This window comes from Nicotiana tabacum, chromosome 3 (genome assembly GCF_000715075.1).
Source record: "Nicotiana tabacum cultivar K326 chromosome 3, ASM71507v2, whole genome shotgun sequence".
NCBI classification, from domain to species: Eukaryota; Viridiplantae; Streptophyta; class Magnoliopsida; order Solanales; family Solanaceae; genus Nicotiana; species Nicotiana tabacum.
The window spans coordinates 212,160,671-212,188,522 of NC_134082.1; the positions used below are offsets into that span (position 1 = coordinate 212,160,671).

Here is a 27,852-nt window from a genome sequence, read left to right on the forward strand (position 1 = left end):
TACTAATTTCTTTATGACGTTGACATAAACTAAAGAAATTAAAGAGCGTCGAGACAAATTGTTCAAAATCAGACGGCAACAATGTCAGAAAATACATTAGGAAGAAACAAATGGAGAGCAACAGATGAAACAAAGAAAATAATGTGATTAATGTCCTATAGTTTGTTTTCCTACATAAAGCACAAGGTTATCCCGTGGACTGGCACAAAACAGAAATATATTACTAAGAAAAAACTAGCAGAATGCATAAACTCTTTCTCCCCTCTTGGAACTGTAAACTAGATAACTTTAGGCTCTATGCTCTAACAATGTGAAAAATATTTACACAATCAGGCCGTTATAAGGTAAATTACAAGTAAAGCATTTATTGGTAAGCTAGTAAAAATGGTAAGTAACTACTAACAGTGTAAAACATCTTTAAAACTGTTAGTGGCTTAGTGCCTATAACTAAAATCCATAAAGAAGTGTCTGGCATCCTAATCATGTGACTTTCCACCTAATGAGATGTAGAATTAAGGGGATCAATTCCCTTTGCCTTGTAATAGTCTTTCTCTGCAGCAGCCATACGCTCCTTGAATATTGTCCATTCCCTTTTACACCTTTCTCTTACCTAAGACAAAATGAATGCTGGACTTAGACACCATAATCAAATATCAGCATATTTCTTTGTAACAAGATCGCGCAAACACTTTGTCAGCTAAGGCAACATATAGAAACTTCATGGAGAAGCTATCTCGAGATCATGCATCATCAGGAAGTACAGGTTTAAGTTCAGTAAGAAGTAAGAACAATTAGTATTGTGTGATACAATGAAAATAACAAGCATAATTTCATCCATGAACCCAAAAGATTTGAACTCAGTCTAAAAGTTCATATGTAAATCCAAAATGTGATTATATTATTGTTGTTTATTGCTTATTCGTATTTTCTTTAACCATCTCTCTTGGTCAAATTTCAATTTAGTGGAGAATCAGATATTGCAACATACCCCTTCCCATGGTGCTTTGCCGTTCTCTTCTTGTCCCTGTCGAAAAAAGATAATCGTTACAGCCAACTTTTAACTTAATCCTACATAAACCAAGGCTGATATGGGAATATATATACCTGGTTCCCTAATCCTACATAAACCAAGGCTGATATGGGAATATATATACCTGGTTCCCGAGTGAAGGAACAGTTTGATGCACAATCCACTGAGAGTCTACAACTCCTATCTTTTCATGTGCTGGCTGCTCATCCAAAAGCATTATTAAGATAAAGCCAGCTGAATAAGCATATAGGAGAATTTTACCGCACTAAATAAGGTGGACTACTTACTTCCACACATTTCCTGAGAGCTAAATCAAGACCCCATCCATGGACCAAGTCATTCTGCAATAACAATTAAATTCATATTTGCATTTACGAAATGATCCATATACTCCTTCCCAGCCTCCTTGTGCCCAATTGTCTTTTTCATTTACCCTAGATTTTTTACTTTTGCGGGATTGTTTTTCAGATTGTGCGAGGGGCCAGGGATGGAGGGAAAGCTGCTCTAATAAATGGCAAAAAGCACGAAAAACATTATATTACCTGTATCATATACCACACACACCGCCATGCCTCTCGAGAGAAAACAGGTGCCATGATCTCAACGAATCTGATTGCAGATAAAATAAAAAGTAAAACTACGGACACCAGCCATCAAGTGAGAAAGGTATTTCGTAGAAAATATCATGCTTTAACATACGCTGCACATGGTGGCAAATGTGGATCAGTGCACCAGCCAGGTCTTTCCTCCGTCTCCCTGCAAGCACAAACAATAGACTGTATATGAGATCAAGCCATGTGTGCAAGGAATGCTTGAATCTGTGCAGTTATACATATTAATGCAAGCATCCCTACTTGTGGACTTCAGTGTCATTACGTCTTTTTGCCATCCGCCATGCCAACTCAATGTTTGATGCTACACCAGGCTGCGAAATATCCAAACCATGTTTCTGCACCAACTTTATATATCTGCACTTGCATTAAAACATTAGAGTCCATGAAATTCAACATTTTTTATTCACAAGAATGTGAGAAAAATCATTCTTACTCCTCCGCATCAAAATTCTCAAGCCCCAAGTCTTCGTCCCAGATGAATATATAGTCATAGGGTGCTACAATGTCTGGATGCAGAAAGCGTTTTGCGTACCACCTTTCAATCCAACAAAGAAACTTCTCTCTTACAAAGTCCATCAGAATGTATTGAAACATTGAGGATCAGAGGAATTCACAAAAGAGTTACCATTTAGTTTGTTTTCGCGTACTAACATGGATAGCCCGCTTGGACCACTCAAGATCATCCCATTCACTTGTTCGACCATCATAGTGAAACAACATAAAGGTAAAATTCTCTGAAAACTGTTAAAAATGGAACTGTAAGCATGCACAGCCACAAAAAATGAAGGTCCTTTGGTCTGTGGACAAGATGATGGGAAATTATAATCCCACTCAGTAATATGCTGGGAATATTGCCGGAAGTCTGTCTTAGTTAGTGGCACATACGGGATGTAATCTAGAGAAGCAACAACATCATTTGTAGTTACGACTATAAGGGATAAAAACAACAATAGTATGACATCTTTTTGGTGAAGATAAAGAAACACCAAACAAGGTTTTGTTAGTGGCTTGCACTTACAATCACGCAAACAAATCCTTGTATCAATCCAAATAGTTAATGCTTAGTTTAGCATTAAAAACAAATGTTTATTGCTTTTACTCATTTTACTGAATAAAATATTGAGTAGAAAATAACCAAACAATTAACCAAAAAACAAATATTAAAAAAAGGGATAATCTTCACATTTCAGTTTTTCAAAAGATCAATATTTCTGGCAATTTTTTGCTTGTCGCGACTTGTTATTTTTTGGTTCCAAATGAGAAATATGAGTATTCGAATCACTTTTGGATCTCAAACGTGACTTTCTAAAGAATTTGGCAACCTAAACATGATTGCATTTGCAGGCAAAGGCTTTACGTTAAAATAAGTTGCAAACAAACCTCAGGTTAGGCCTTATGTAGTCCCTTATTCAAAAATAAATGATCCCCCCAAAGGACAAGTCGAGGGCTCAAAGGAGTGAGTAGAAGGGAAGAGAGCTAAAGAAGGGTGGAGCCTAACCTTTTTGACTGCCGCATCAATGTTATTTTTCTGCTTGTAGCCAACTGCAAAGGAGACAAGATACCTAGGTTTGATAATCAAGTCCTGCAGATCAATTGATGAGACAGATTACAATACTGAGGGCTTTAACTTATAATGGCATTCTAAAAATCATGTTTCAGCTGGGTATTCAATGATTCTCATCTGTCATCATAGGGCTACAACAACAACGACCCAGTGTATTCCCACAAGTGGGGTATGGTCTGTCATCATAGGGGATGCAAGAATTTCATTAGCACACTTCAGCAAGTTCATTATTTCCAATCGGGGTTTCTAGATTTCCCGTCCACCTAAAAATCTTGAAGCAAACTGCTTTTTCTTATGATAGATTTCATCTGGTTATAAAAGGTTGTTACTAGGGCAATAAAGTTAAAAGGGTGTATCACAAGCAATTGTTAGTTTAACAAGAACCCCTTCCGTCTAATTTCTTTGACTAATATAAACTATTAGAGACTCAACCAGTATCCCTGAAATCAACTTCAAGATATGCTAGTTCTGTGTGATTAATAACTGAAAGAAGCCTTTTTAGTAATGTGTTACACTTCGGTCATTTTCTTTGCATTCTAAACCTCACACTATGTCTTTGATTTGCATAATTGAATGGGTAGCAGTTTCCATCTGCCGAAGAAAATGAAGAGTCAATTGACTACTTTAGATAGGCATCAAGGCTGAAAAATACAGACCTCGCGGGGTAGGCCCCACAACCTTCGAGGATAAAGATCAGACTCAGATGCAATGATACCCGGTGATAGTCTCTCAGCACCTCGAGGGTTTGATGGAACCCAAATCTGCAAGATTTCCACAAATAGCATAAGTCTGAAAGGCGGTATAAATTTCCAAGAGACAAAGTGCAATCTTATCTCTATATAACAAAAATTGACTATCAATATCTGAATGTAATAATGAAACGAGAATAAGAAACTTTGTTGCACCAAAGTGTCAAGAGTGGCTGCTTGTAGCCTATGTAAGCAACAAATGTTACACCTTTGTGTCATTATGCTTGTGTGAATTGCCTCTGTGGCTCCTCAGGGAAGACAAGACATTTAATAGATCTTGAGTTGAGAGGCCTGAATACTTGTCCTCAATGAAAGAGAGATCAATTAATCCGAAAAGACTAGAAGGTAGGTTCAGCTGCAAAATTGAAATAAACAAGCAGATTACTTATCAGCTCTTATTTGAGGGACACTTAAGAGAAAAATGGGGCGAACTTAGTAAACAAGCATTGGTACTATCTTATTTTAATATATGCATATGCTGATATCCACATGCGCACGCATACATACATACATATCGAAACAATCCATTGATTCTAAATCCTGAATACGCCTCCATCATAAACATGTATATATATCATATCAAATCCGAAAAAGTCAAATTAGCTCCCATGCCTTGGTAAATGAAAGTGTAGGAAACGATACACCTAAGAAAATGCCAAGCACAACTCCAGCAAAGGTTGTTACAAGAAGCCTCATCATTTCATTTCGCCGTTTGGTGTTTGAACTGTCACAGAAAGTGTAAGTTAAAAGAGTTATACCACCCTTAAAGCTAAATATTCTCTCAAGAAAAAGGCAATAAAGGCAAGCTGGCTAGAGGTAGCAAGTACCCCCTGGAATTAGTCGAGGTGCAAGCAAGCTGGCTCGAATAACAAGGTTATAAAAAAGGCAATAAAGGACCCATAAATAAATCACTTAAAAATATTTATAAAAAAAACCTGCGTGTAGGTGTCCCCATTCTGTTCATGATCCTCGAGTAGCAATTTCAAAATCACAAAAGGAGAAGCTACACAGAATTGAGCCAAGGAGACTTCCAGTGACCCACAACAAAAACACCAAAACTCTATCGCAGTATGGTCAACCTAAAAGCCAGAACGTAAACATCATAAGTTTAAGTTCTATGCCCTGATGGTATAATTTACACGATTAGATCACTTATTAGGTAACTACAGGTAAATCTCTTCTCGATTTTTTTTTTATATGTATATATATAGGGGGTAGGGAAAGGGGGAATAGGGGAGGAATTACAAGGTGGAGAATCAAACCTTCACCAACAAGGTAAAGGTAGCAACCAACTGAGTTACCAAGATTCCCCTACTGGTAAATCTCTTGATAAGTATTAATCAACTATTTGATAAATATGGCAATTGATCTGGTATCACATGTTAAAATTCGTTGATAGTGTAAAAGAATTACACTGTCAATGTATTTAACTTAAAATCCAAAATCATTCCTTTGCGGTTACTAACACTTGAGCAAATAAGTATTAACAGAATCAATCTTAGTCCACCACCACCAGGGGCGGATCCAAAGCATTATGTACAGGTTCAACGGAACTCAATAACTTTTGCTCATACCATGTATATATATATATTAAGAAATTCATTAAATTTCTAAATATTAGGTTGTGAACCCAGTTGTAATTGTATATTAACTAGAGATCATTGTAGGAACTCATACACTTTAAATCATGATCCGCCGCTGCCCACCACCCAACCACAGCCCCCTTTTGCCCCTTCATTCTATTCCAAATGCAACAGATCAAATTAGATCACTTGAACAATAAAAATCAGTTCAAACTTAAAATTACTACATAAATCTGTTCCGAAAAAGGGGATAATTGCCTTAAAATATGGAGAAATTACTAAAAGCTCTGTAAATATACCTGAAGTTGCTAATTCGTGAGGATTAATGACTAATCAATCAACTGCGGCTCAGTGACAATTAAGTTACGTAAATTGAGATGTTTATCGCTAAAAATTCAACGTTGGACTTGTCAAATAGAACGCTAAAGGACTTTTACCTTGATTGTTCTTAGTAGTTAGGGGAAAAAATTAGGGTTAAGTCAACGTTTGTAAGTGCCATGTTCCAGCACGTCGTTATTAGCGGGAAATTTGAAATGAATCCCGTAATTAATTGGGATTCATAACAGACGGAGCTCAGATTAGTAAAAACGCCTAAATAAAGCAGGTCATTAATATGATTAAGGGTGTGTTTGGTATGCTGTACAAAATAGTTTGGAAAATATTTTCCTAGATATCACATTTTTCTGAAATCAGAGTAAAATGACTTCTTTAGAAAAATTTAGTAAAATATTTTCCAAAAACTCCACTTACCCTCGTATCTAACCCCAACCCCCTCCAACTTCAATTTTCTGTTTTTTCGTTTTTCTGCCCCCTACCGCAAGGCAAAAATAATAATTTTTTATATTTTCAGTTTACAGGTTCGAAATTTTATGAGTTCGGAGTTTATGTATTTGGAAGTTTGCGGGTTTAGAAATTATAGAGTTTACGAGTTCGAAAGTTTAGCCGTTCAGAAGCTTATGAAATTTGTGGGTTCGAAAGGTTGTTGGTTCAAAAGTTTATGGCTTCATGTTTATTGAATCTAAATTATTTATGAATACTATTGAGAAGTTATTTTCCTTAATTTGCATACCAAACACCGGAAGTGAGTAAGATTACTACACGTTTTTCAAGAAAGTATTTTGTTGGAAAACATTTTCTTGAAAAACATTTTCTTCCTACCAAACACACTCTAACTTGCATATTTTTGGACAAGTATTATTTCAGTTAATTAGCCATTTCTTGTTTTTTCCCCTGTATTTTTGCTAAATACATAAACGACCCCTAAACTTGTTCATTTTGACACATTAACGAACCTTTTTTATTGGGAAAATTTCACATTAGAACAACTAGGCTCCATACTTTTCAATTTTATCACTCATATTTCAATTTACAACCAACTAACCCAAAAATAATAGGCTAAGATTCAATATCCAACTTCAATAGGTTCTCAAAATTACTATTTAACTTTTAAAAAAGATTCCTCAAGCTTTTAAATTAATTTTCGAATCAGTAACTGTAACTCAAATATTAATTCAACGAAACAAATTCATTAGGGTGGTGAAAATTAAATTTTTAACAAACTTAAATATGTGGGTTTAAATTCCGAATTTGATTTTGTGAGAAATTTGGAGTGAGTGTTATTTAGACTTGTTAGAAATAGTATAAGGAGATTGTATATAACATTTGAAGTCATTTAATGGAGATTTGGACAGGTTTTGAACAAAAATTGCAACTGAAAATCGTGGAAGAAGTTCATCTACAAACGCTATAATAGTGTATAAAGTGTGTTTCTACACTCATATACACTATTATACAAGATTATACGTAATTATACAAAAAATTGACTTCGTCTTCTTCCTTGCGTCTTTTCTGAAATTTAATTCAAATCTACTCCAAATTTAAATTTTGAACTCCTTTTGATATTTTCAATCAATTGGTACAACACTCAATCCAAACAACTAACAAATTCAAAAAAAAAAAAATCATTTTCAAAAGCAAAGCTTTGAATGGACTTCAATGGTAGACTTCTACTCTTCAATTTTCCTACATTGCAAGCAGGTGATACAAGAGGAGAAACAGAAAATACACGGCCCCTTGAAGCATATGTAGAAGATGTGAGAAGAAGAGAGAGTGAAAACAATGGTTGTGAGAACAAAGAATTAACTCCATAGCTTTTAGAAGCAATGGTTGTAAGAACACAGATTCTGAATTTGCAACTTTGTCTCACAGTAAAAAAAAAATAAAAAAAAACGAACTCTCAAAAGCAAATACAATCAAACCTTTTTCTAATGGGAATCATTTGTCCGGATACTTTTTGGTTGCTATAACAAAATGTCGTGATAGAAAACATATAATATAACATAACATATAACATGAAATTTTGATTCCAAACTTTTTTAATCGTTATGGTGAAATATTGTTATAAAAAGCTCTAACTGTACTTAAGCCTCTTATATGCAACAAAACTTGTCTTTCACGACAGAGTTGTGAAGCAATAAAACATCCATCTCTAATTAGAACCGTTAAAGGACATGGATCTGGGAAGAGCTAAAGTAAAAGAAAAGATATTTAGAAATCTTTTTTTGTTGTTGATAGTTATGGTGTCCGAACCAGCTTGCGCGCACCTTGACTAATTCCACGGGATACCTATCACCTCCCACCAGTAACTGGTACCGGATAACTCTATTCACCAAAACTTGGACATATGGGAAAAATAACCTAGTGTTTTTTGTCTCTACTGGAGTTTGAACCTGAGACCTCATAGTTCTCCACGCACTCCATTGAACACTAGGCTACACCTTTGAATGTTGACATTACAGAACAACTAAGTGGGCGTTTGGACATAAGAACTGTAAAATTCCAAAAAAAAAGTGAAAACAAATTTCAAGGGAAAATGACATTTGAAAATTAGAGTTGTGTTTGGACATGAATATATTTTTAGGTTATTTTTGAAGTTTTCTGAGTGAATTTTGAAAAACATCTTTTTGGAGTTTTTCAAATTTTCGAAAAATTCTAAAATTCATCTTTGGAAATTTTATGGCCAAACATTAATTTTGAAAAAAGTAAAAAAAATTCGAAAAAAAGTGAAAAAATTCTTATGTCCAAACGGGCTCTAAGTCATCTCAAACTAATGAGATACAGCATCTTCAGTATTACATTTTTATTAACTCTCTACTACATCCGTCTATATTCTTGAGATCTTCATCAGGAGTATTTCCCACATCTTTCTTCTTAATTGATGATTCTACTTGAGAATTATGAGCTACATCGGTATATTTTATATTGTTGATGTCAATCCCCTGTGCCATATAGTTATGGCAAGCACAGATGCTGCCCTAAATATATGAATATTATTCAGTCACAATAAAATCCATGTACATATGCTTTTTTTAAACAAACATGAGCATCAGAAACTATCTTCTTTTTAATCTTTGGAAATTGCAAGAATTATTTTCTATCAGAAACAAAATTCTTTAAACTTAAAAAACTGCAATTAGTATTAGGGTTGTTCATTTGGATCGAATATCCGAAATCCAAACCGATCCGCTCAATTTCGGATTTCGAATTTTGGATATTTGGATCGGATTTCGAATTATGTTTATTAAAATTTCGGATATTCGGATCGAATTCGGATTGGTATAATTTTAACCCGATCCGATTTGAAATCCGAAATTATTAAGGCATGTATAAATACTAAACTTTAATTTCGGATAGTTAGTACTTCATTTACATCTTCCTCCAAGTTATTACCTTTACAATTGCTGGATTTAGTTATATTGGCACCATAGTACCCTCTAATTGCAGAAACATAAATTTTTCTTGTTGTATTGCCTTTTTTACAAAGAAAATATACGTATAAGTTTACAACTGAGGCATAACAACTCGAACCTTCAGAGAAATATTTTCTTAGAGATGCAATGCTGATAAAAGAGATGAAAAGCAAAGAGATATTTGTATTAGCACAGAACACAGAAGAAGCAAATAAGGCAGATGCATTAGCCGATTAGATTAGCAATAGCCTTAATAATATGTATAATCTGATCCGAAATCCGAAATATTGATCCGATCCAAACTTTAAAATCCGATTCGATATTAATTCGGATCGGATTCCGATTGCATTTTGTAGAATCCAAAATCCAAAATGTGCTAAATCCGATCCGATCCGGGCACAACCCTAATTAGTATGACCAGAAGTATACTTATTTTTACCAACTTGAAACCTTAGAACAACTTTTGAATTCACCTTCCACAGAAGTATTTTGCTCCTAATCTTCTCCTGTGCTAATTAATTTGACTTCAAATCCAGTAATGTATGTTAATATCCTTGGAATATATTGGATTTCAGCCTCTAAAAGTTGATTGCTACTCCTAATATTTATGAATCGTATAGCTAAAGAAGTCTGGAAAATTAGTAAATTTTTCTTCTAGAATGCATAATACAAGGTACTGGGTTCTAATATGTAACTGCAGTTTTATCATAGCACCAAACATAATATTTTTGACAAAGTCCCAGTGTTTTGGACAGCGTGCGGCGACAAATAGCGACGAGGGCCCGCTTCACTGAGGCGAGAGGCACGCAGCGAAGCGCTCGCCTTTTTGATGTGAAGCGACAATTTATACAAAAAAATAAAATATTATATATATAACTAAAAACTCAATAACAATGATATATTAATAAATATATCAATTCACAATATGCAATTAATTCTACTCTATAACTGAAAAAGGAGGAAATTTCAGGTTTGAAGAAGTTCTCTGCCTCTGCCTCTACAAAAACAGGGTGCAGTACTGCTGCTCAATAAAAAACAGAGCAACAAAAAAAGAAGAAGAAAGAAGAAGAACGAAAAAAAAAACAGAGAATAAAAAGACTCTCTGTCCTTTTTTTGCTGCACTATTGCTCGACAACAAACAGAGCAAAAAATTAGAAAGATGAAGAGAAGATCAGAAGAAAAGAAAAACGAAAAAGAAAAAAAAAACAGAGCAACAGACAGACTCTCCGTTCTGCACTGTTGCTCGGCAAAAAACAGAGCAAAAAAATAGAAAGAAAAAGAGAAGAAGAAGGAAAAAGAAGAAAGAAAGAGAGGAGAAAGAAGAAGAGAAGCTTACCTGGGCTGGGTGGACTTGGGTGCTCTGTTGTTTGAAGGTTGAAGAAGAAAGAAACGTGAAATCACTGCAAGCCCTAATGTTTTAAGCCTTAATCTGCGCCTTTTTCATTCTTTTTTTCAAAAAGCGAAGCCACAGCTCGCCTCTCGCTACACAGCGCCTCTCGCTACACAAGCAGAGGCGCTCGCCTTTTACAATCGCAACGCGACAGAGGCAAAATAGCGCAGGCTGCTCGCATCGCGTCGCCTCACACTATTAGCGCTGAGGCGAGCGCTATTTATAACATTGACAAACATCATTAGATTTAAAGCTACTGAAACAGATGAATCCGAACCCAACTAAAAATCACTGCTCAAAGCAAATTCAACCATTCAAAGGTTGCATAACCAAACCCCAAGTGATTGCGGGGATGAGCAAAGTTTCTGGAGTTCAAAGGTTGCACAACTATTCACAACAACGATCTTGATTCTTCAGACTCTAATATATTGACAATTCAGTGAATAATTTAATGTAGACTTATTTACCTGAATTCAGACTGAAATAGACTGGAAAATAGATTCTACTTCCTCTGACACAACCGGCATTTTTAGCTGAAAGTAAAAACTTAGAGGAAGAACAAAAGGGACTAAAAACCTGGAATTGCCAAGTTGCTCAGAACATGCATAACACATTCAATTGAATACCTCACTTCTAAACAAATAAGCATGGTACTTGGACCATGCATTACATATTCAATGAAATACTCAGAACAAATAAAAATCATAAATGACATTCAAAAGCATACAATTTGGATGCCCTGTAGAAATTCTGCGTTATAAATTTATATGATTAGCGGAGAGCCTGCATATGCTGAACGACTCAACACATCGACAGAAATCCATGTCATAGAACTCTTACAGTTTTTCCAGAAAATAGATTGGATAACCAATCCATGACCCAAGACAACAGAAAAGGAAAATACCAAAAAAAAAAAAAATAATATAAGAAGAAACTAACTACAGCAGCAGGAACCAAAACAGAAAATGAATCTTTTTGTGGATGAAAATCATACTAAGCATGACGGTGCTGAGGTGGCTTTTCTTCGTTGCGGAAAGAAGTATTCTTTTGAGAAGGGAGCTAGAATATTACTCTTCCAAGACTATTCAGATGTGCAAATATTCAAGAAAAATAAAAAAAGTTACAATATCAAGAAATGAAATGAACACAAACAGAGACATAATCAGAAATGTGAAAAAGGAGTTGGAATATTACTCTTCCATGATCTAAAGCCCACCGAGAATTCTTCCACTTATAGTTTCGGAGCTCCAAATAATGATACAAAGGAATCCAGCTGTAGAAACTGAAGAGGAAGTCAAGGTATGGCATCTCCACTAGTCCATTACTATGTCAAATTTTACTATGAAACATAGTAAAATACTAAAATCTTGAAGGAAGGTAAACAATCCATGGCTTCTAATACCAGATTCTGTATCAATTAAAAACCATAGGCCTAGTAAATGTTCCTATGGCATCCCTACGTGTCAACACAAACAGCACAAAATCATCCTACTAAATTTTCATTGTCAGTTCTCCACACAAATCAACAACCCCATCGAAGATATCACCCATCAAAAGCAAAAACATTTCCATCGAAAATATCACAAAATGCTCCAATTGTTAGACATTACTGAACAAAATTAACTATATAGCAATCATATCAGCTACAGTTCTTACCCCTATATCTTCTTTTATGACATATAATTTGGCAGTATACTGCCACATGCAGGTTAACTAAAGACCATGTTTATAAACTTTAAGAAGAAGGAATTGGATAAATGGATGAAGTAAGGCGAGTACCCCCAAAAGAATAGTGAAATCTTTATGAACCAGAGAAGTATTGTTGCATCTTCAACTATATTGAAGAAAAAACATATAAAGTAATCTTTAACGCTCTAGTACAGCACTTGAGCATATCACAACCAACGGGTAACTCGGCCAACTTCTCCAGAGGAATAATTTACACTTAATCTCTATTCTCCGCATGTATTTTTTAAGAGGTTTGATCTCTTTTATGGTTCCTATTCAAACACTGCCTGCTTATGACATTTTTTCAGGCCAACTTGATAACATTATACTAGCATAAATTCATAGATAGTAACCATGGAGAATTGGAATAACTTACTTTGATTAGAGCATGTATTTCCTGTTTTGTAGTCTTATGTTCAAGCTTTGTCCCATTAGACCTATTTCCAGCCATGAACTTGGAGTACGGTCCTATGGTAGGGGTGGTGTAGTGTACACTATTGCGATGCCCTTCTCTGATAGTGTTCTCTCACACAGTAATTCCTCCTCATTCAATGGTACCACCTGGCATATGAACTTGGTGGTCTCGTCATCTTCTTTTTATCAGGACTTCCAGTACTTGTTGCACCATCGGTACTGTCAGTGGATACTAGATAAAACTCTTAGTTAAATAATGCTCAACTTAAAACTAGTGTACACTTATAAGAAATGAAAGACGAATTTGTAATATGATTTTGTAAGAAATTTAAAAGCGCCTCAATCATTTTTTTTAATGAAGTAAGAAGACTTCCATTAAAACGCATCAAAAGAAGATGCAAGCAAAACTTAGATGAAAGAGAGAGAGGGTGTGTTTGCCCAATTACAAAAGCTAGTCTACTACTAAGAAGAAAACACACTCCAAATATGCAACAAGCTCGTCTACTAAAAGTGTGTTAATCATACATAAGCAAATACTAGTCCTAAGCAAGAACATAATCTAGTGATTCACTACTGGAGAGATCAAACTTTCTGTGTAAGCCAATCCATCCATCAGCAGAAAGGTATTTTCATCACTGTCATCACCAACTAAAGGCCATACTAGAGCGCTTATTCCATGCGGTCCTTTGGATGTCCTAAATACGGTTCCTTCTTTGCAGCTGAGTAGCAGTTCGCCATCTGCAAACATATATTTCGGAAGGATTGGTATGATTGAAGGAACCGTGGTATCTCCAATACAAAATAATTCAGTCCAAGATGCTTCAACACCATACTCCTTCATTACCCACAAATCAAAAGAAGTAGTCCCATAGCGATTATAAACACAACGTATATTAAGCATTCCTCCCAACTCCGTTACACCTAGGCCGGTCATGCCAAACCTTGAGACCTTTGGTATCGGTAAGTCTAGGTACACCTCATTTGAAATATCAAAAGATTTCACCACCAACAAAATATGCATATTCCCGTCCACCCAAGTCCACGTTGAATAAGAACTAATCCAATGAAATGCTCCTTGTACAAATGCCAAACAATTCATACCCTCGGAGAAAGAACAACAGCCAGATTCAAGTTCTCTCCAATAACCACTTTTTAGAGCGAAAATTTCATTGGGCGCATCATCATCTCCCAAGGGAACCTTTAAAACCTTATAGTCATCAGTAGTTGAGTCATATCCCAATCCATACAAATGATCTTGAATAAAGTTCTCCTGTGGAAGTACGATTGACTCTCTTGTCGACGGATTCCACAGCCACAATATATAATCCCTAGGGTAATTAATCCCAAGTAAAACCAACCCATCACAACAAGAATGGATATTGTAAAACCCAGACATACAAGTTGATATCTTTAAATCCTTAAAGATTCGACGCCGCGACAAAGAAGGAATATCAAATATGTACCATCATTTTTGCAGCTTTGTTGAGAGCATCTCCAACCTTTACCCCATTTTTTGTCCCCAAAATGGGAATTTCCCCATTTTGGGGACAACTTACTCCAACCATTCGCATTTTGGGGACAAAAATGGGGGAGTTGGAGCTAAATTCCCCCAAATATTTCCCCCATTACGAGGGATGGGGGCAAGGTTGGAGATGGCCTGAATAAGCATTTTCTGGAATTTTTTGTGGTTCAGAAATTATTGTCTTCCAATTTTTCGAAACACACTTGAATCGAAGAAGAGAATTAACTAAGAATATCCGTAATTAACTCCTCTTGGATGTAAATTCCCATTGATACGAAGAAAAAAAAGCGACTGATTTGGGTTAGAGAAGACCAACGAGCTGTTCCAAAGAAAGAAATTCGAGCCAGGGTTTATGATCTAAAACCCCAAATACTACTTGATACGGAAAATAGCTTCTTTAGTCTCTTTGTTATTGCATTATATCAGCTTAGTCCCCGTAATATTTGGATGAGCACATTTTACCTTCATTTTAAGAAATATGTGTAATTTCAGTCCATTTCTTGACAAAACATCCGACAAAACAATGCACCAATGTTAAATTGCAGGGTGGAAAATCTGTGTTTGGCTAAATCATTTGGTAAGTGTTTTAGTTAGTAATTGTATTTAATTAATATGTTTTAAAATATTGTTATTGTTATTGCTAATGCTTTCTTCCATTTATTTTTCCCAAGTCCTTACATTGTTGATATTATTTTCCTAGTCTTGACGTTATTATTTACTTGTTCATATTCCTCCTCTCGAGCCGAGAGTCTTTCGAAAACAACATCTCTATCGTCCAGGATAGGGGTAAGGTTTTCATGCACATTACCCTCTCCCAACTCCACTTGAGGGATCCCACTAGGTTGTTCTTGTTGTTATTTTTATGTGTCTTAGTAAGGTGTCTCGAGTTAAACTCATTTTGTTACTAAATTAACGTTATATGAGTACTATTAAATAATATATCAACATCATTTAAAAAATTAATGTTATTTAAACAGATAGATGAACCTGTGTATTACGGCATATAAACTTGGGTCGTTTGGTATGAGGTATAAGAAGATATAATGCTGGTATAAAATTTAATATCACCTTAATACTTCGTTTGGTTAGCAAACCAGATATAAGTTATCCCAGGATTAAAATTAATACCGTGATAACTTATACTTCTGGGGTAATTAGCACTAGTATAACTTATACATGCTTCTTACAAATTATGTAATTGTCATATTTAATACAACATACCAAACAATAGATAAAAAACAATCTCAGTATAACTTATCCCGACACAAGCCTTATTCAAACCAAACGACCCCACTAGTCTCGTCATCATCTTTTTGATTGTCAGTAGTAATTGCACTCTTGGTTCTGTGGATACTAGATAAACTTTTACGTTAATAATGCCAAGCTAAGCTAAAACTAGTGTACACTTATAGAAATTAAATAAGAATTCGTAATATGATTTTGTAAAAAACGTTGCATCAATCATTTTTTTTTATGAACTAAGAGACTTACATTAAAAGGCAGGCGACACAAAGTACTATGAGAGGTTGTTTGATTGGAAAACAAATTATATCATAATTAATTATTCTGAAAAAAAAAATATTACAATCCGAGAATAAGTGAAATAAAATTCATCTCAAATTCAAATTCAATGCGAACATTAATTATTCCTTATTTCTCTTATTAGAGGAGACCTCAAATTATATTATACCGGGGATAATTATCCGTTGTAGCAGGAAAATTCAGACAAAAGAGAAAATAGCAGAGGGGCAAACAGGACTTTTCGCACGGGAAGCACCAGTGGCAATTCACAGGCGAAGTTAATCTCCAAATAGTACTCCGTGCGTCTTCTCCGACAACCTAAGACGATGATGATCTAGCTAGAGCTCTGATTGTTTTCTTCTGGGTTCAGTACCGAAGCTTCCAGAAGCTTCTGGAACTATCGCGATCTCCTCGGAAAACAAATAAGTAGATGTCGTCAACGGACATTGCCGAAATGTTGGAGAAATCGAAAGAGCTTGATCGTTTAAGGAAAGAGCAAGAGAAAGTACTCCTTGAAATCAATACGATGCACAATAAGCTTCAATCCAGTTAGTATTTCAACTTTTCCTCATTTAAATTATTACTGTTAGAGTAATGGAGAAAGTGAAAAGCTTTACCATAATTCCTTTATTATAATTCATATTTGAGTTAAAGTTATAGTATTTATTTGATCAGGGCACTTACAAAGTAATTATAGGTATATTCTATGAGAAACAGTAATTACTAACTTGGTAAAAATGGTAACTAACCTATGATGTAAAAACAATCTTTACAATGTACTGCAGATAACTCAAATGCTTTGTATTTACTACACTTTGTGAAGAAAGGAAGAACATTAAGTGATAATTTGATGTGTATTGGTCTTGTATTCGACAGTGTTTATGGAATGGCTAGTAGTGGGTCCACCTGCCCTTCAAATTTTGTTCCCCAAAACAGTGATACAGTAACCATCACATAAGCTGAAGAGTTGTAAGGCAAGTGGATTTCGATATTAAAGTGGTAAAATTAGAGTTTGGCAGTCTGGTTATCAAGCTGACATAAGTTTGTGACAAGTGATAATACTGTACTTTTGGATTTATAGAATGATCAAGTATTCTGATGCAAATTACAGCAGTGGAATTCTAGTATAAGTAAAAATTAGTGAGAAATTTTCCGGTTAGAGTTCTATGAGAAATGGAGTGGCTTGTTGGAAGCATGAGAAAATAAGTAACTGTTAGAGAGCATAGATGAAGAGGCCCTTGGAAGATCTCTATGTGAAGGTTCCACAATTGTTCATTATAGAGGTAGTGAAATATTTTCCATGAGCCCTGACCTCCTCGTCCTCTGAAGATTTTGTAGTAAAAATTAGCTTGTAACTAAATTTCATTGCGAGCCAACTAATCTATTGAAAATCAAGATGTTATTTTAGCTAACTAAATACTCCTTTTAACCAAAAATAAGGTCGACAGCCTAAGACTGAAAGGTTCTAGGTTTTGGTGCTACTGGTTTATGGGGGGTTTTGTCCAACTAATTTTTGGTTGTCTTTATGCTTCGACATGATTGGTTTCTAAGTAAAGTAGGCATCTTCGAGTTCCCTTTTAACAGATTTTGGGTTGTCGGAATATACAGAATTGGTTTGAATCTTTGCATCTTTTCTTTCATAACTTAGCCATCAGTTTCCTCCCTTGGTTCTATAAACTACCTTGGGGTACGTGGAGGCTTGCAACTGCTTTATAGCTCCTTGATCATCTAAGTCCATGTATTACTTATTTTTTGCGTCAAGCCAAATCCCCTGTTGAAAACCATAAAGTGAATTCTCTTTGCTGATTGTACTACAACCAGATAATTTATCTGGTTCAGTGTTGGTTATAAAATATTTTGTCCTACTTTCATCTGATAAAGTGATTGTTCTATGTGGGACAACTTTTCTTTGTTATCTCCTTCAAGTATGTTTTAGATTTCTTATCTGCATCTAGGCAACATTAAATGCAAACTTATCAGCTTAATTACCCACTGTTTACCATTTCTATGCTTACAGAATCCCCAAATACCAGATAATTGTAAATTAATTTCTCTACCCTCACGAGAATGGATGGCATAAATTGATTCACATCAGTACTAACTTTAATTTATGATCGTTTCTTAAGTTACTTGCTTTGGCCTTACTTTTCCATTATCATCTTTGATTCTAGCTTAAAGAAAGCAACTTCTGTTTTAAAATTTTGACTGCTTGGATGACACTTTGCCAATTTACTCTTCCTTTTTTACTTACTTGTCAGATAGAACAAATTGAACTGCAACTGAAATTTTTTATAATGTTCTTTCTTGGTTTAAAGTTGTCTTGGTAGCTTTATTCACTCAATGCTTGGATTATAATAAATTCTAATGTTTTCTCCTATGACTAAATCCAAATTGAGGATATAAAGAGATTATTATGTCCGACAAAGAATTGAAATTCTTATAAATTCAAGTTTGTGTGATTTCCCCAAAATTTAAAAGTTAGGTAATAAAATGAGGCATTGACAATGACTACCAGAAACCATGAACTTTTACTAGCGGAGATCATTGACCTGTTGAGTTAGAAACTTGCATGTGACTCGTATCTTTCAATCTATACTCTAAAATATTATGACACTTACCGTTTGCGTACTTCCCCATTCCTTGTGCAGCTCCAGAAGTGGTTGAGAAACCGGGTGACAATTCACTGTCTAAACTTAAGATGTTATACACTCAAGCCAAAGAGCTCTCCGAGAGTGAGATGAGGTATTTATGTTTGCACCGTTTCTTCACTTGGAAGGGTGTTTAAGAGCTGTGGGGCTACTTTTGACTAACAGCTTTCTATGCTGTCCAAATGGAGCTGCCTTATTTGTTATTTCTGAGGAACTCTTTGTTTGACACCTTGACTTGGAATATATACAACACTTTGTTTGTTCTTACATGTTATGTTTTATTCTGATACTTTATGTTTTCATTTTCACTTGAAATTCATTTGCTTTCTCCTTACTGGCCTTTCGAGTGCAGTATATCCAACCAGTTGTTAGGCCAGCTGGATGCGATAATCCCCGCTGGAGGTGCTGGGCAACAGAGAAGAAGGATAGGTGTGTGTACTATGATTGATAGAACATAGCAATCATTGAATCTCTAGCTTCACGCTTGTTAAATTTAAAACCTGGTTTACAATACCTTCAATTTCTGGATGTTGATTGTTGATTCTCCTTACTTGTGGGACACACACTGTACCTCACCAATGTTCTCTTGAAGTAATTTTATCTGTGCCTGTCTCCTCTAAAGAACTTGAATGGCAATTATAGCCTGAACTTGAGGTCCATGATAAATCAATCTTTAGAAGGACAATAGTGGCAGAATACTTTGGGATATTAAAGAAAATACGAAATTTGTCATAAATTAGTAGTCAAGATACTTTTTCCTTATCAACAAAATAAAATAAAATGTTCACTGCTAATTAGATGACAGTGTTTTTTTTGTCTTGTGGTGTTATTAATGTGTTTAGGACAAGATTCGGGTATCAGGACAGCATAACTTCCAGTGATGTTTCTGGAAAACTTAATGGTTCCAAAATTCTCTAACTTCCCATATCTGCCTTATTAAGTTGATTAATTGGTAAAAAAAAAAAAGAGATGTACCAAAAGGAGTGTAAAGCGAGACGAATATCAACTTGGTGGATAGCCCGACACCGTCGACAAATCATCAGCACACCCCCTTGTATAATGCTTTAGCTGTAGCCTTTATGCATAACCTTGAACATGAGGAAGGGAAAAGTAATACCTTAAAGCAAGTTATTCTTGAGCCTAAATTAAAAAAATTGTATGTTCTTGTTTAAATCTAAATTAATAGACTCAACTCTATTTCTGATCATCAACTTCAATTGTTTTCACCTTGATTAATGCATTTGGATCTACATGGATGACAGAAGGCAACGAGCAGAAAAAGAAGAGGATGAAAGGTGATTCTGACATTCCCCGGCTCTCTCCTTCAATGCGAAATCAGCAGGAGTTCTTTGCTAGCCTGAAGGGTGAACAGGTATAGATTGATTTTCGTTGAAGTGAATAATTCCTTCCTATGTTTTATTATATCATTCAAGCACTTTTCTTATGGTGAGTGAGCTTTAACTTTCGTGGTGGCAATAACATAGTTAAACCTTTTATCGCTAGGTGGCTGCTAGGGTCGCGCAAGAGGATGGTGAAAAGGATGAGTGGGTCATTGTTAAAGTTACTCATTACGACAAAGAAACAAAAGAGTAAGTTTTGTGACAAAGCTTCATATTAAAAGGTTAATCTCGAGGACTGGATTTGTTGAAGTGTGTGACCATCTAGAGGGAGCATACTTTTAACTATTGAATTATGTCTTCACCATGTTGCCTCATGTGTGCGGCCCTGATTTTTTATTTAATGGGTCAAGCACGTGAATCTTTTATCTATCGAACCAAAGACTTCTGTCGGCTCTGTTACCATATTGAAGTGTGTAACGATCTCATCTAAAGGCTTGAATTGTTAGAGAGAACACACATGTATTTACTTAATTATGTCTTCAACAAGATTCATTAACATCTATATTTTTTGTTAACATTGTATCTTTCGTGCAGATTTGAAGTTGTAGACGAGGAGCCAGGTGAGGATGAGGAAGGTGGTGCCCAGAGGTAGCCTTACTATCGATCTTTGGACATGTGTTGATTGTTTTTGCCCATTTACCTTTGCTTGTGTGCTTCCTTTTGATTGTTTATGCATTGTATCTTGGTTGTATTCCCTACTACTTTGCTCATTGATCCTTCAACCATCAATATCCATGGATGCAAACCTCAAACATGTCTTCCGATTTGGCACTTGGATTTGGATTTTAGGGTCTATGATGCTGATATAACTCTCTAAACATGATATTGTCTTATATTGACTATGTGATTTAAGACTTGAACTAAAAAGGTGTTGCAGGATGACTACTTATTAAATTGATGCGGGGTGACCTCCGTGTAATTTTATCTTGGTTGTTTGTGGAGCATTTAGCAGCAAAATATTGGGGAAGGGCTGTGTGTGGGTGGGTGTGTGCGTGTGTCTGAGTGAGTGAGTACTTATCAGGTACTTCCTAGGATCAAAGTGACAACTCCAATTTTATGTTATAGATTGAACTTCTCAAATTGTACATAACGTAAGGCATTGTTCCGTTACCGGATCTCAACTTCACAACGACTCACTTTATTTATTACATTTTCTACTTCTAGCCAGCTCTGGAATGATTAAATCTATTCCCTCCTTGATCATTGTAGAGGGCAATTGCATTCATGCGATGCTTAAGCATCAACAACAACCGTTTTGTGCATTGGATTATTGAATGCTTTCCATTACTAAGAAGGCACAAGAAGCACAGAGACTTGGGAATAGCAGGTAGAAGAATGAGGGAGATTAAGAGATTTTCTGGCTCCTTCTGGGACCTCTATACAAGTCAGTTGTAGTTGCCCATGAGACTAACAAATCACATTCATCAATTGGAGGAAAAAGAAAACTAGAAAAGGCAAGGAGGTATATTTTGTCCCATGGTGTGACCTCACACAGAAAAAACTTGCCTCAGTTTTTGAGCTGCCAACTTGGAAAAGCTCATTGAAGAATTTGAGTCACTTATATTTTTCCCTCTTCTAGTACTTTGATGGATGATAGAGATCAATGAGATTTTGTCCTTTTGTGTTATTTGTTGGTGATTGGTTGTTGACTGGCACCCACGTGTAAGTAGTCCATAAGTTACTCCTAGCTGTCCGGCAAGTTACTGAAACTGCTTCCTAATAATCTGTCCACAGCACCTTCTTGTAGGTATTTGTGATTAAGATTCTGCGACATCTTATTTACTCTAGGCCTAGTATTGCTACTGAAGAATATGATGACTGATAACTGATTACATCATAACTATGGTTTTTTCTTCAGCAACCGCTTTTACTTACAAAATGATTATTCACCTTCTTACCGGAATTATTGGTTCTATTCTTTTGCCAATTACAGAAAATACAAGCTACCCTGGTTACATATTATACCTTTTCCCAAGATAAGTGATCTTGCAACCACTCAAGAATTCCCTCCTGGAAAACAAGTTTTGGCAGTTTACCCAGGAACCACAGCCCTGTATAAAGCCACAGTAGTCCAGGCTCGCAAGGTACCGTATCTAGTTTTCTTTTGTGGTAGTTTGTCTGGATATTCTTTATTGAGCTATTTAGAATATCATATGTACCGAGGAACTGATTGGTTTTTGACTTATTTGCATGTGATCGTCCCAATGGTACATCAATTTCCAGAGGAAGACTGACGAGTAAGTGATTCATTTTCATTTCCTTACCTGGCTTCTTAGAACTTAGCGATGAACTTAAGATTCTATAGTACTCAATAATTGAGCAGTGACTTCTGATTAAACGGAAAAGTGAAATGAATTATCCCTATCTGTTTCGCAGTCATCGAGCTCAATATTTCTTTGTTCTTCTTTCTTGAAATTGACTGTTGCATTCCAAATTTTTGACCAATGAGTCATGATACCTTTTCATGGGTTTAATGCATTGTTTCCATATTGCAGTTATACATTGGAGTTTGATGATGACGAGGAAGATGGGTCTCTACCTCAGCGCTTGGTGCCCTTTAACCAGGTTGTTGCTCTTCCAGATGGACATCGCCAGTGAAATATAGTAGTTATTTATGACTCTTAACACGTCCAGAGTTGCTAGATTTGGACCGTCTGCTGTATGTATCTAGTCTTATAAGGGTGAGCTGTGAACCTATTAGCATTTAGTGGCACTGCTACTTATCCAAAAAAAAAAAAAAAACACATTATCTTTGACGTGCAATGTATTTATCAAAAATATCTTTGTTGTATGATATTCTAGTGTTCTTGCTGTACAGTAGTTGGACATGAAAATAAAATCCTAGTAGTATTTTGAGCTGTAAATTTGTACTATGTTTATTAAGCCCCTGAGTTGATCTGAAATGACTCTACAGGAGGAATCTCTCCCTTGCTGTAGTGAAGGAACCTCTCTCCCACTTGTTACCCAATTCCTTAACGAGGGAGCTCGTCGTCGACTTTATATTAGAAACTTGATAGTTTCTTTCTATATTAAGAAGAATGATGTGAAAAATAAAGAGAAAGAAAGTTAAAACATAGATATAAAGATCACTAATTAAGGTGCAGATTATAATACAACAGTCCTAATAGTGAAGACGTTTATGACAAGCATGAGTAATGGGAATGGGAGGATCAGAGAAACTGCCGTTAAGTATCTGATTGGCAATCCAATGATTAGCAGCCTGCGAGTAATGTACTCCATCCCAGCTTATGTAAATTGAAGGGTTGACACAAGCTCCTCCAAACACTTCTGCACCTCTCACTATTGCTTTCTGTCCACACCATACATGCGTGTTCCCCTCATGCAATCCACAGCATATTTTGTGGGGTTCCATGAAACCTGTTCAAAATTTTAAAGCCTAAAGCCCTTGATCAAAAGATAAAGAAATGAATTGGGAATGTAATATGCACTAATGGAAGGGGAGCTTTGGCGTAACTGGTAAAGTTGTTGCTATGTGACTAGGAGGTTACGGGTTCGAGCCGTGAAAATAGCCTCTTGCAGAAACCAGAAATGCAGGGTAAGGCTGTTTTTGTGGTCTGGCCCTTCTCCGGACCCGCACATAGCGGAAGCTTAGTGCACCGGACTGCCCTTTTTTTCTTTTAATATGCACTAATGGCACCCAAGGGTGTCAGCCGGGCTGTCAGATTTAGGGTTCAAATCCCAACATGGATAAAAAGATGCTAGTTGATTTCTTCCCACCCGCCTAAGTCTTGGTAGACAGAGTTATCCGGTATCAGTGCTGATGAGAAATAGCAAGTAATCGGTAGAGTAGTATCGTTAAAAATATATACACTCTAACGTATACCTTGGCTGTTGGCATTGCTGATCAATTCATACTTGGCAGCATAGACATCTACATATGTTATATCAGCATGCCCAAGCTCTGCCCTCAGTGTTCTTATCCTGGCTTTCAGTTGTCTATTGAACTCTAAGGCCATCTTATTCTGGCTCTTTAAGCATCCATAGTTATCAAGAACACCTGGTTTTGGATTTCTGAGGTATAATGTGGCTGTTGGTAAGCATCCAATTGGACCTGTGTTATGTATCCAAAATGCCCTCGCCCCTTGTTGATATAGACGCTGTCATAAATTATGAAACAAAGATAGCATTTTTTTTTCATAATTAGTGCCAACGAAACAAAGATAGCATTTTGATAAAGTTGCATATACCATAACTGCTGCTGAGAACTGGTTTATTATGTCTGATATGGCTGCCCGAAGTTGTATATTACTCATCTGGCGGAAACCAACAGCTAGGTCAGTTTGGCCTATGTCAAGTGTGTAGAGAGCCTTTGAAAATTCGCGAGGACGAGGGAGTTTTTTCTTCTCTGACAAGTCTATCGCTGAGACATAGTTATAGTTGTATCAAATTAGCTTAAATGATGTAACTTGCTAGTAACAGGTCAATGATTGAGTTGCATTAGTTTCTTTTTACCTTGTCTATAGAGCTCTTCAGTTCTGGCTTTGAAGCGATGGAACTGCATAATTTGAACGTCCAGTGAAAAGGGGCTAATACCACTTTGGAATATAGTCTGGTTTTGCCTACGAATGGTGGATCCTCCTGTTGCAAAATTGGCTCCATGCCTGAAATTTGAGCCAATGGAATCTAGATAGGCAATCAAGTAGGGTAGTCTGAGGTGCTCAGCTGCATAAAAAAACATTAACAATCAATTAACTACCCTGATTTTGTAAGTTTCAATATGAGTAATGATATTAATCGAGAAATCATTCAATTAGAGATTCTTTGCTCAAAGATGTTTGTGTTACTCAAGTCGACATTCCTTGTTCGTGTGGAGACTTCTCTAAGGTTGCATGCTCCTTTACTGATGTATTTTACATCCCACAGTTTCTGCAGACATACTTAGGCCGTTCATCTCCGACGCAAGAGCGTTGGATCAATGAGCTATTATGCACTCTTTCATAGGTAGCTTCTTGGCAAACTTCCTAATTGTCTCTGCATCCCTACCTCCTTTATCACTGAGCGGTCGTTTAGGAATTTGAGCTGGTGATCCAAGCTATTTCTCTCTTGACGATGAAGCTTATCCCCTAAATCTTGGGCCCGTTATTTAAATTCTCTGTATCCGTGCTGCGTCTTTTAAAGAACATCCACGCTTACTAAATTCCTAACACCTTCTAACTGACTAGCTAGTTGAATATACAGCATTTTATGTCATTGCATCCAAAGGCGGAACGGGGATTGAAGTTTGTGGCTTCTGAACTTGACACCGAACGTATAGCATATTTTAGTTACTGTGTTCGCAATTATATATTAATACAAATTTAATAGATTTTCTAATACAAATACAGGGTCTATGCAAAAATTAGTGGATTCGGCCGAACCTGTAAAAGATACCCTACCTCCGCCCTTGATTGTGTCAAAGAGCGTCACTAGCAGCTAGCAGGGGGTGTGTGTGTGTGGTGAGGGGTAGTGGCGGAGGCAACAGGGGCGGAGCTAGAGTGTAGTTACTGGGTTCGGCCGAACCCAGTAGCTTTGGTTCGAACCCTATATTTGTCTTAAAAAATCCATTGAATATGTATAAATTATTAATTTAGAACCCAGTAGATTAAAAAGATTAGAATTACGAACCCATAAACTTGAAATCCTGGCTCCACCTCTGGGAGGCAAGACTTTTACTAAGGGAGTTCAAAAAAGGAATAAGTTAAGATATTTATGAGATTGTAGCTAGTGAGAATTGAACCAATGACCTCTTAATGGTTTTGAACCCCTTTAATCACTAAGCCGTGCTTTTGGGCTGTTTGAAGGGGATTCAAAACATAATACATAGAGGTAAAAATCAGAGGTTGACTTATATACATAATGTAATTCTTCGGCAAATCCGCCTGGAGGAGGGGGGGGGGGGGTTATTTTACATGCTAAGAGAAGTCGATTACCAATAAAGTCAATGAGAAGACGGCCATCTGAAAGCCTTCCAGCAGGTCTGTGAAAGAAGCTCTCACCATAAGGTGCTTGTATTGGTTGAAATGCTGCTGAGATGCCGCCGGTGTCCGAATTCGAGTCGCCGAAATTGTATATTGCCGGAAAATTACATGGTGGCAAATCAGTCCTACTGATGTTCTTATCAGAGTCAGTTGCTACACTCTTTAAGGGAGCAAATACTAGTGAAAATATGACTCCAGTTAACATTACTCTTGCACATTCCATTTCCCTCCTGCTCATTAATTCCAACTGAAAGAAAAAAGAAACAGAATGGACAGTACTGAATGTTTGTAGAAAGCAGAAACAACTGAAAATGTTCATGCAAATCATGTGCTCTGTGCTTTAAATTTTTGAAGCATTTTAGGGGAATGAAAAAGCTAAGTAAGCAGTAGCATTATTCTCGTTACTTCTGCTTTGTTCTTTTCTGTGTCAGCTTTTGCTCTAAACAGTTATTGAATATTCTGGCTGTCGTCTTCTTAAGATTCTAGTAAATTTTAGTAACAGATATAAACTAGAAAGCCGTAATGAAATACTTTTCGAACTATATGTCAAGATCAGAGGCGGACCTATTTTTGGGGCGGGGTCGTCGAACCTTGTTAACTTCGATAAAAATTCAAAATATATAAGTGTATATATATTGAAAACGATCATATATTTTGCTTGGAACCCTTAAGATCAAAAGTCTAATGAGGGCATTGGTTGACCATTTCACTCATATGCTCCCGCCATTTTCAAATCCTGAGTCCGTCTCTGGTCAAGACAACCATTACTTTTCATATTACTCTTAAATTAGTAGAACGATTTGCAAATAATTTGTATATAACTTTCGTGAGAAGAAAAGGAAATACAACAGGAATGTTACTTGCAAAGCTTTACAACAAAGCTAATGCAAGAAACTAGTACTACTAAAAGAATTGAGTTTCATCTGATAACATTAATAATTACTCCCTTCTCTTCATTTTACGTGATTGTATTTGATTGAACATGAAATTTGAAAATTAAGGAAAACGAGACTTCTTACACACAAGTTCTCTCTATATTATATGAGGTACCAAACGTGTCATTACTCATTAGAATCTTATGGTATTAAATATGCTAATTATTCCTAAGAAAATATCTATAAAGATATGCAAAGATTTACAATAAAGCTAATGCAAGAAACTAGTACTACTAAAAGAATTGAGTTTCATCCGATAACATTAATAATTACTTCCTTCATTTCATTTTACATGCTTGTATTTGATGGAATATGAATTTTGAGAATTAAAGAAAATAAAACTTTTTACACACAAATTCTCTCTTTGTTATATGACGTACCAAATGTATCATTAGAATCTTATGATCTTAAATATGTTAAATTATTCCTAAGAATGTGGTTATAAAGGTAAAATTTAGAAATACTATAGCTTTTTGCAAAACATGAAAAAAAATAATCAAAAGAAGTATAAAAAATTCCAAGATTCAAGATATCGCATTTTGTGTATAGTAGTTTAACATATTCAAATAGCACACTACATATGAAATCCTATTTAATTCCATTAATTTCCTGCAGTTAAAGATCCAAAACCATATGAGTCCATAAAACAACTTAGAAATAAATTTACAACTTGTTTGGATGGTTGTTACTTATTGTATTGTATCGTATTGTTACTTTAAATACAATATTTGTTTTGATTGTTACTTAAATTTTATTGTATCGTATCGTTAAATCTGTCGTTACATAACAATGAAATGTGCCACTTTATGTAACGACCGATTTGGTGTGGTCGAATCGTTACCTTGTCTTTTTCTCTCAATCTCACCCTTCATTATTATTAAATAATTTTATTTTATCATTTACCCTACCTTTTTTATATACCGTATCATAATTTTTTTTATAATATTGCAAGTTTATTCATTATATTACTAGTGCGTGATACCATGAAACGACGACAAAACGACACAATCTATCCAAACATTGTATT

At 35.8% G+C, this 27,852-nt stretch overlaps 4 protein-coding genes across 6 annotated transcripts; 1 reads left to right on the plus strand and 3 right to left on the minus strand.

The window, feature by feature from the left end:
- Window positions 1-265: 265 nt before the first annotated feature.
- Window positions 266-6,111, minus strand: LOC107797573 (uncharacterized). 2 transcript variants are annotated; one of them, XM_016620480.2, is made up of 16 exons: window positions 5,840-6,111; window positions 5,635-5,696; window positions 4,893-5,036; window positions 4,570-4,681; window positions 4,166-4,312; window positions 3,865-3,969; window positions 3,143-3,226; window positions 2,270-2,385; window positions 2,078-2,179; window positions 1,885-1,998; window positions 1,730-1,786; window positions 1,573-1,639; window positions 1,318-1,371; window positions 1,155-1,229; window positions 989-1,024; window positions 266-610 (listed from the first exon to the last, which is right to left on the minus strand). In XM_016620480.2, the coding sequence occupies exons 3-16, from the start codon at window positions 4,919-4,921 to the stop codon at window positions 497-499; spliced, it is 1,212 nt and encodes a 403-aa protein (XP_016475966.1). In that variant the 5' UTR covers window positions 4,922-5,036; window positions 5,635-5,696; window positions 5,840-6,111; the 3' UTR covers window positions 266-496. The 2 variants fall into 2 exon arrangements, with proteins under 2 accessions (XP_016475966.1, XP_016475960.1); XM_016620474.2 differs by lacking the exon at window positions 5,635-5,696.
- A 7,269-nt stretch (window positions 6,112-13,380) lies between these two features.
- Window positions 13,381-14,217, minus strand: LOC107797547 (F-box/kelch-repeat protein At3g06240-like). Its single transcript, XM_016620451.2, has one exon. It carries the CDS (start codon window positions 14,215-14,217, stop codon window positions 13,381-13,383), a length of 837 nt encoding a protein of 278 aa, XP_016475937.1.
- Window positions 14,218-16,055: 1,838 nt separating this feature from the next.
- LOC107797557 (SAGA-associated factor 29 homolog A) lies at window positions 16,056-22,727 on the plus strand. 2 transcript variants are annotated; one of them, XM_016620465.2, is made up of 9 exons: window positions 16,056-16,412; window positions 18,513-18,606; window positions 18,865-18,941; window positions 19,778-19,884; window positions 20,016-20,101; window positions 20,447-20,500; window positions 21,846-21,996; window positions 22,136-22,149; window positions 22,408-22,727. In XM_016620465.2, the coding sequence occupies exons 1-9, from the start codon at window positions 16,295-16,297 to the stop codon at window positions 22,508-22,510; spliced, it is 804 nt and encodes a 267-aa protein (XP_016475951.2). In that variant the 5' UTR covers window positions 16,056-16,294; the 3' UTR covers window positions 22,511-22,727. The 2 variants fall into 2 exon arrangements, with proteins under 2 accessions (XP_016475951.2, XP_016475945.2); XM_016620459.2 differs by having other exon boundaries at window positions 16,057-16,412; window positions 19,775-19,884.
- Window positions 22,728-23,018: 291 nt separating this feature from the next.
- LOC107797531 (GDSL esterase/lipase At5g14450-like) lies at window positions 23,019-26,435 on the minus strand. Its single transcript, XM_075242289.1, has 5 exons — window positions 25,843-26,435; window positions 24,386-24,595; window positions 24,121-24,293; window positions 23,757-24,030; window positions 23,019-23,290 (listed from the first exon to the last, which is right to left on the minus strand). Exons 1-5 carry the CDS (start codon window positions 26,216-26,218, stop codon window positions 23,034-23,036), a joined length of 1,290 nt encoding a protein of 429 aa, XP_075098390.1. The 5' UTR covers window positions 26,219-26,435; the 3' UTR covers window positions 23,019-23,033.
- Between the last annotated feature and the right edge of the window lie 1,417 nt (window positions 26,436-27,852).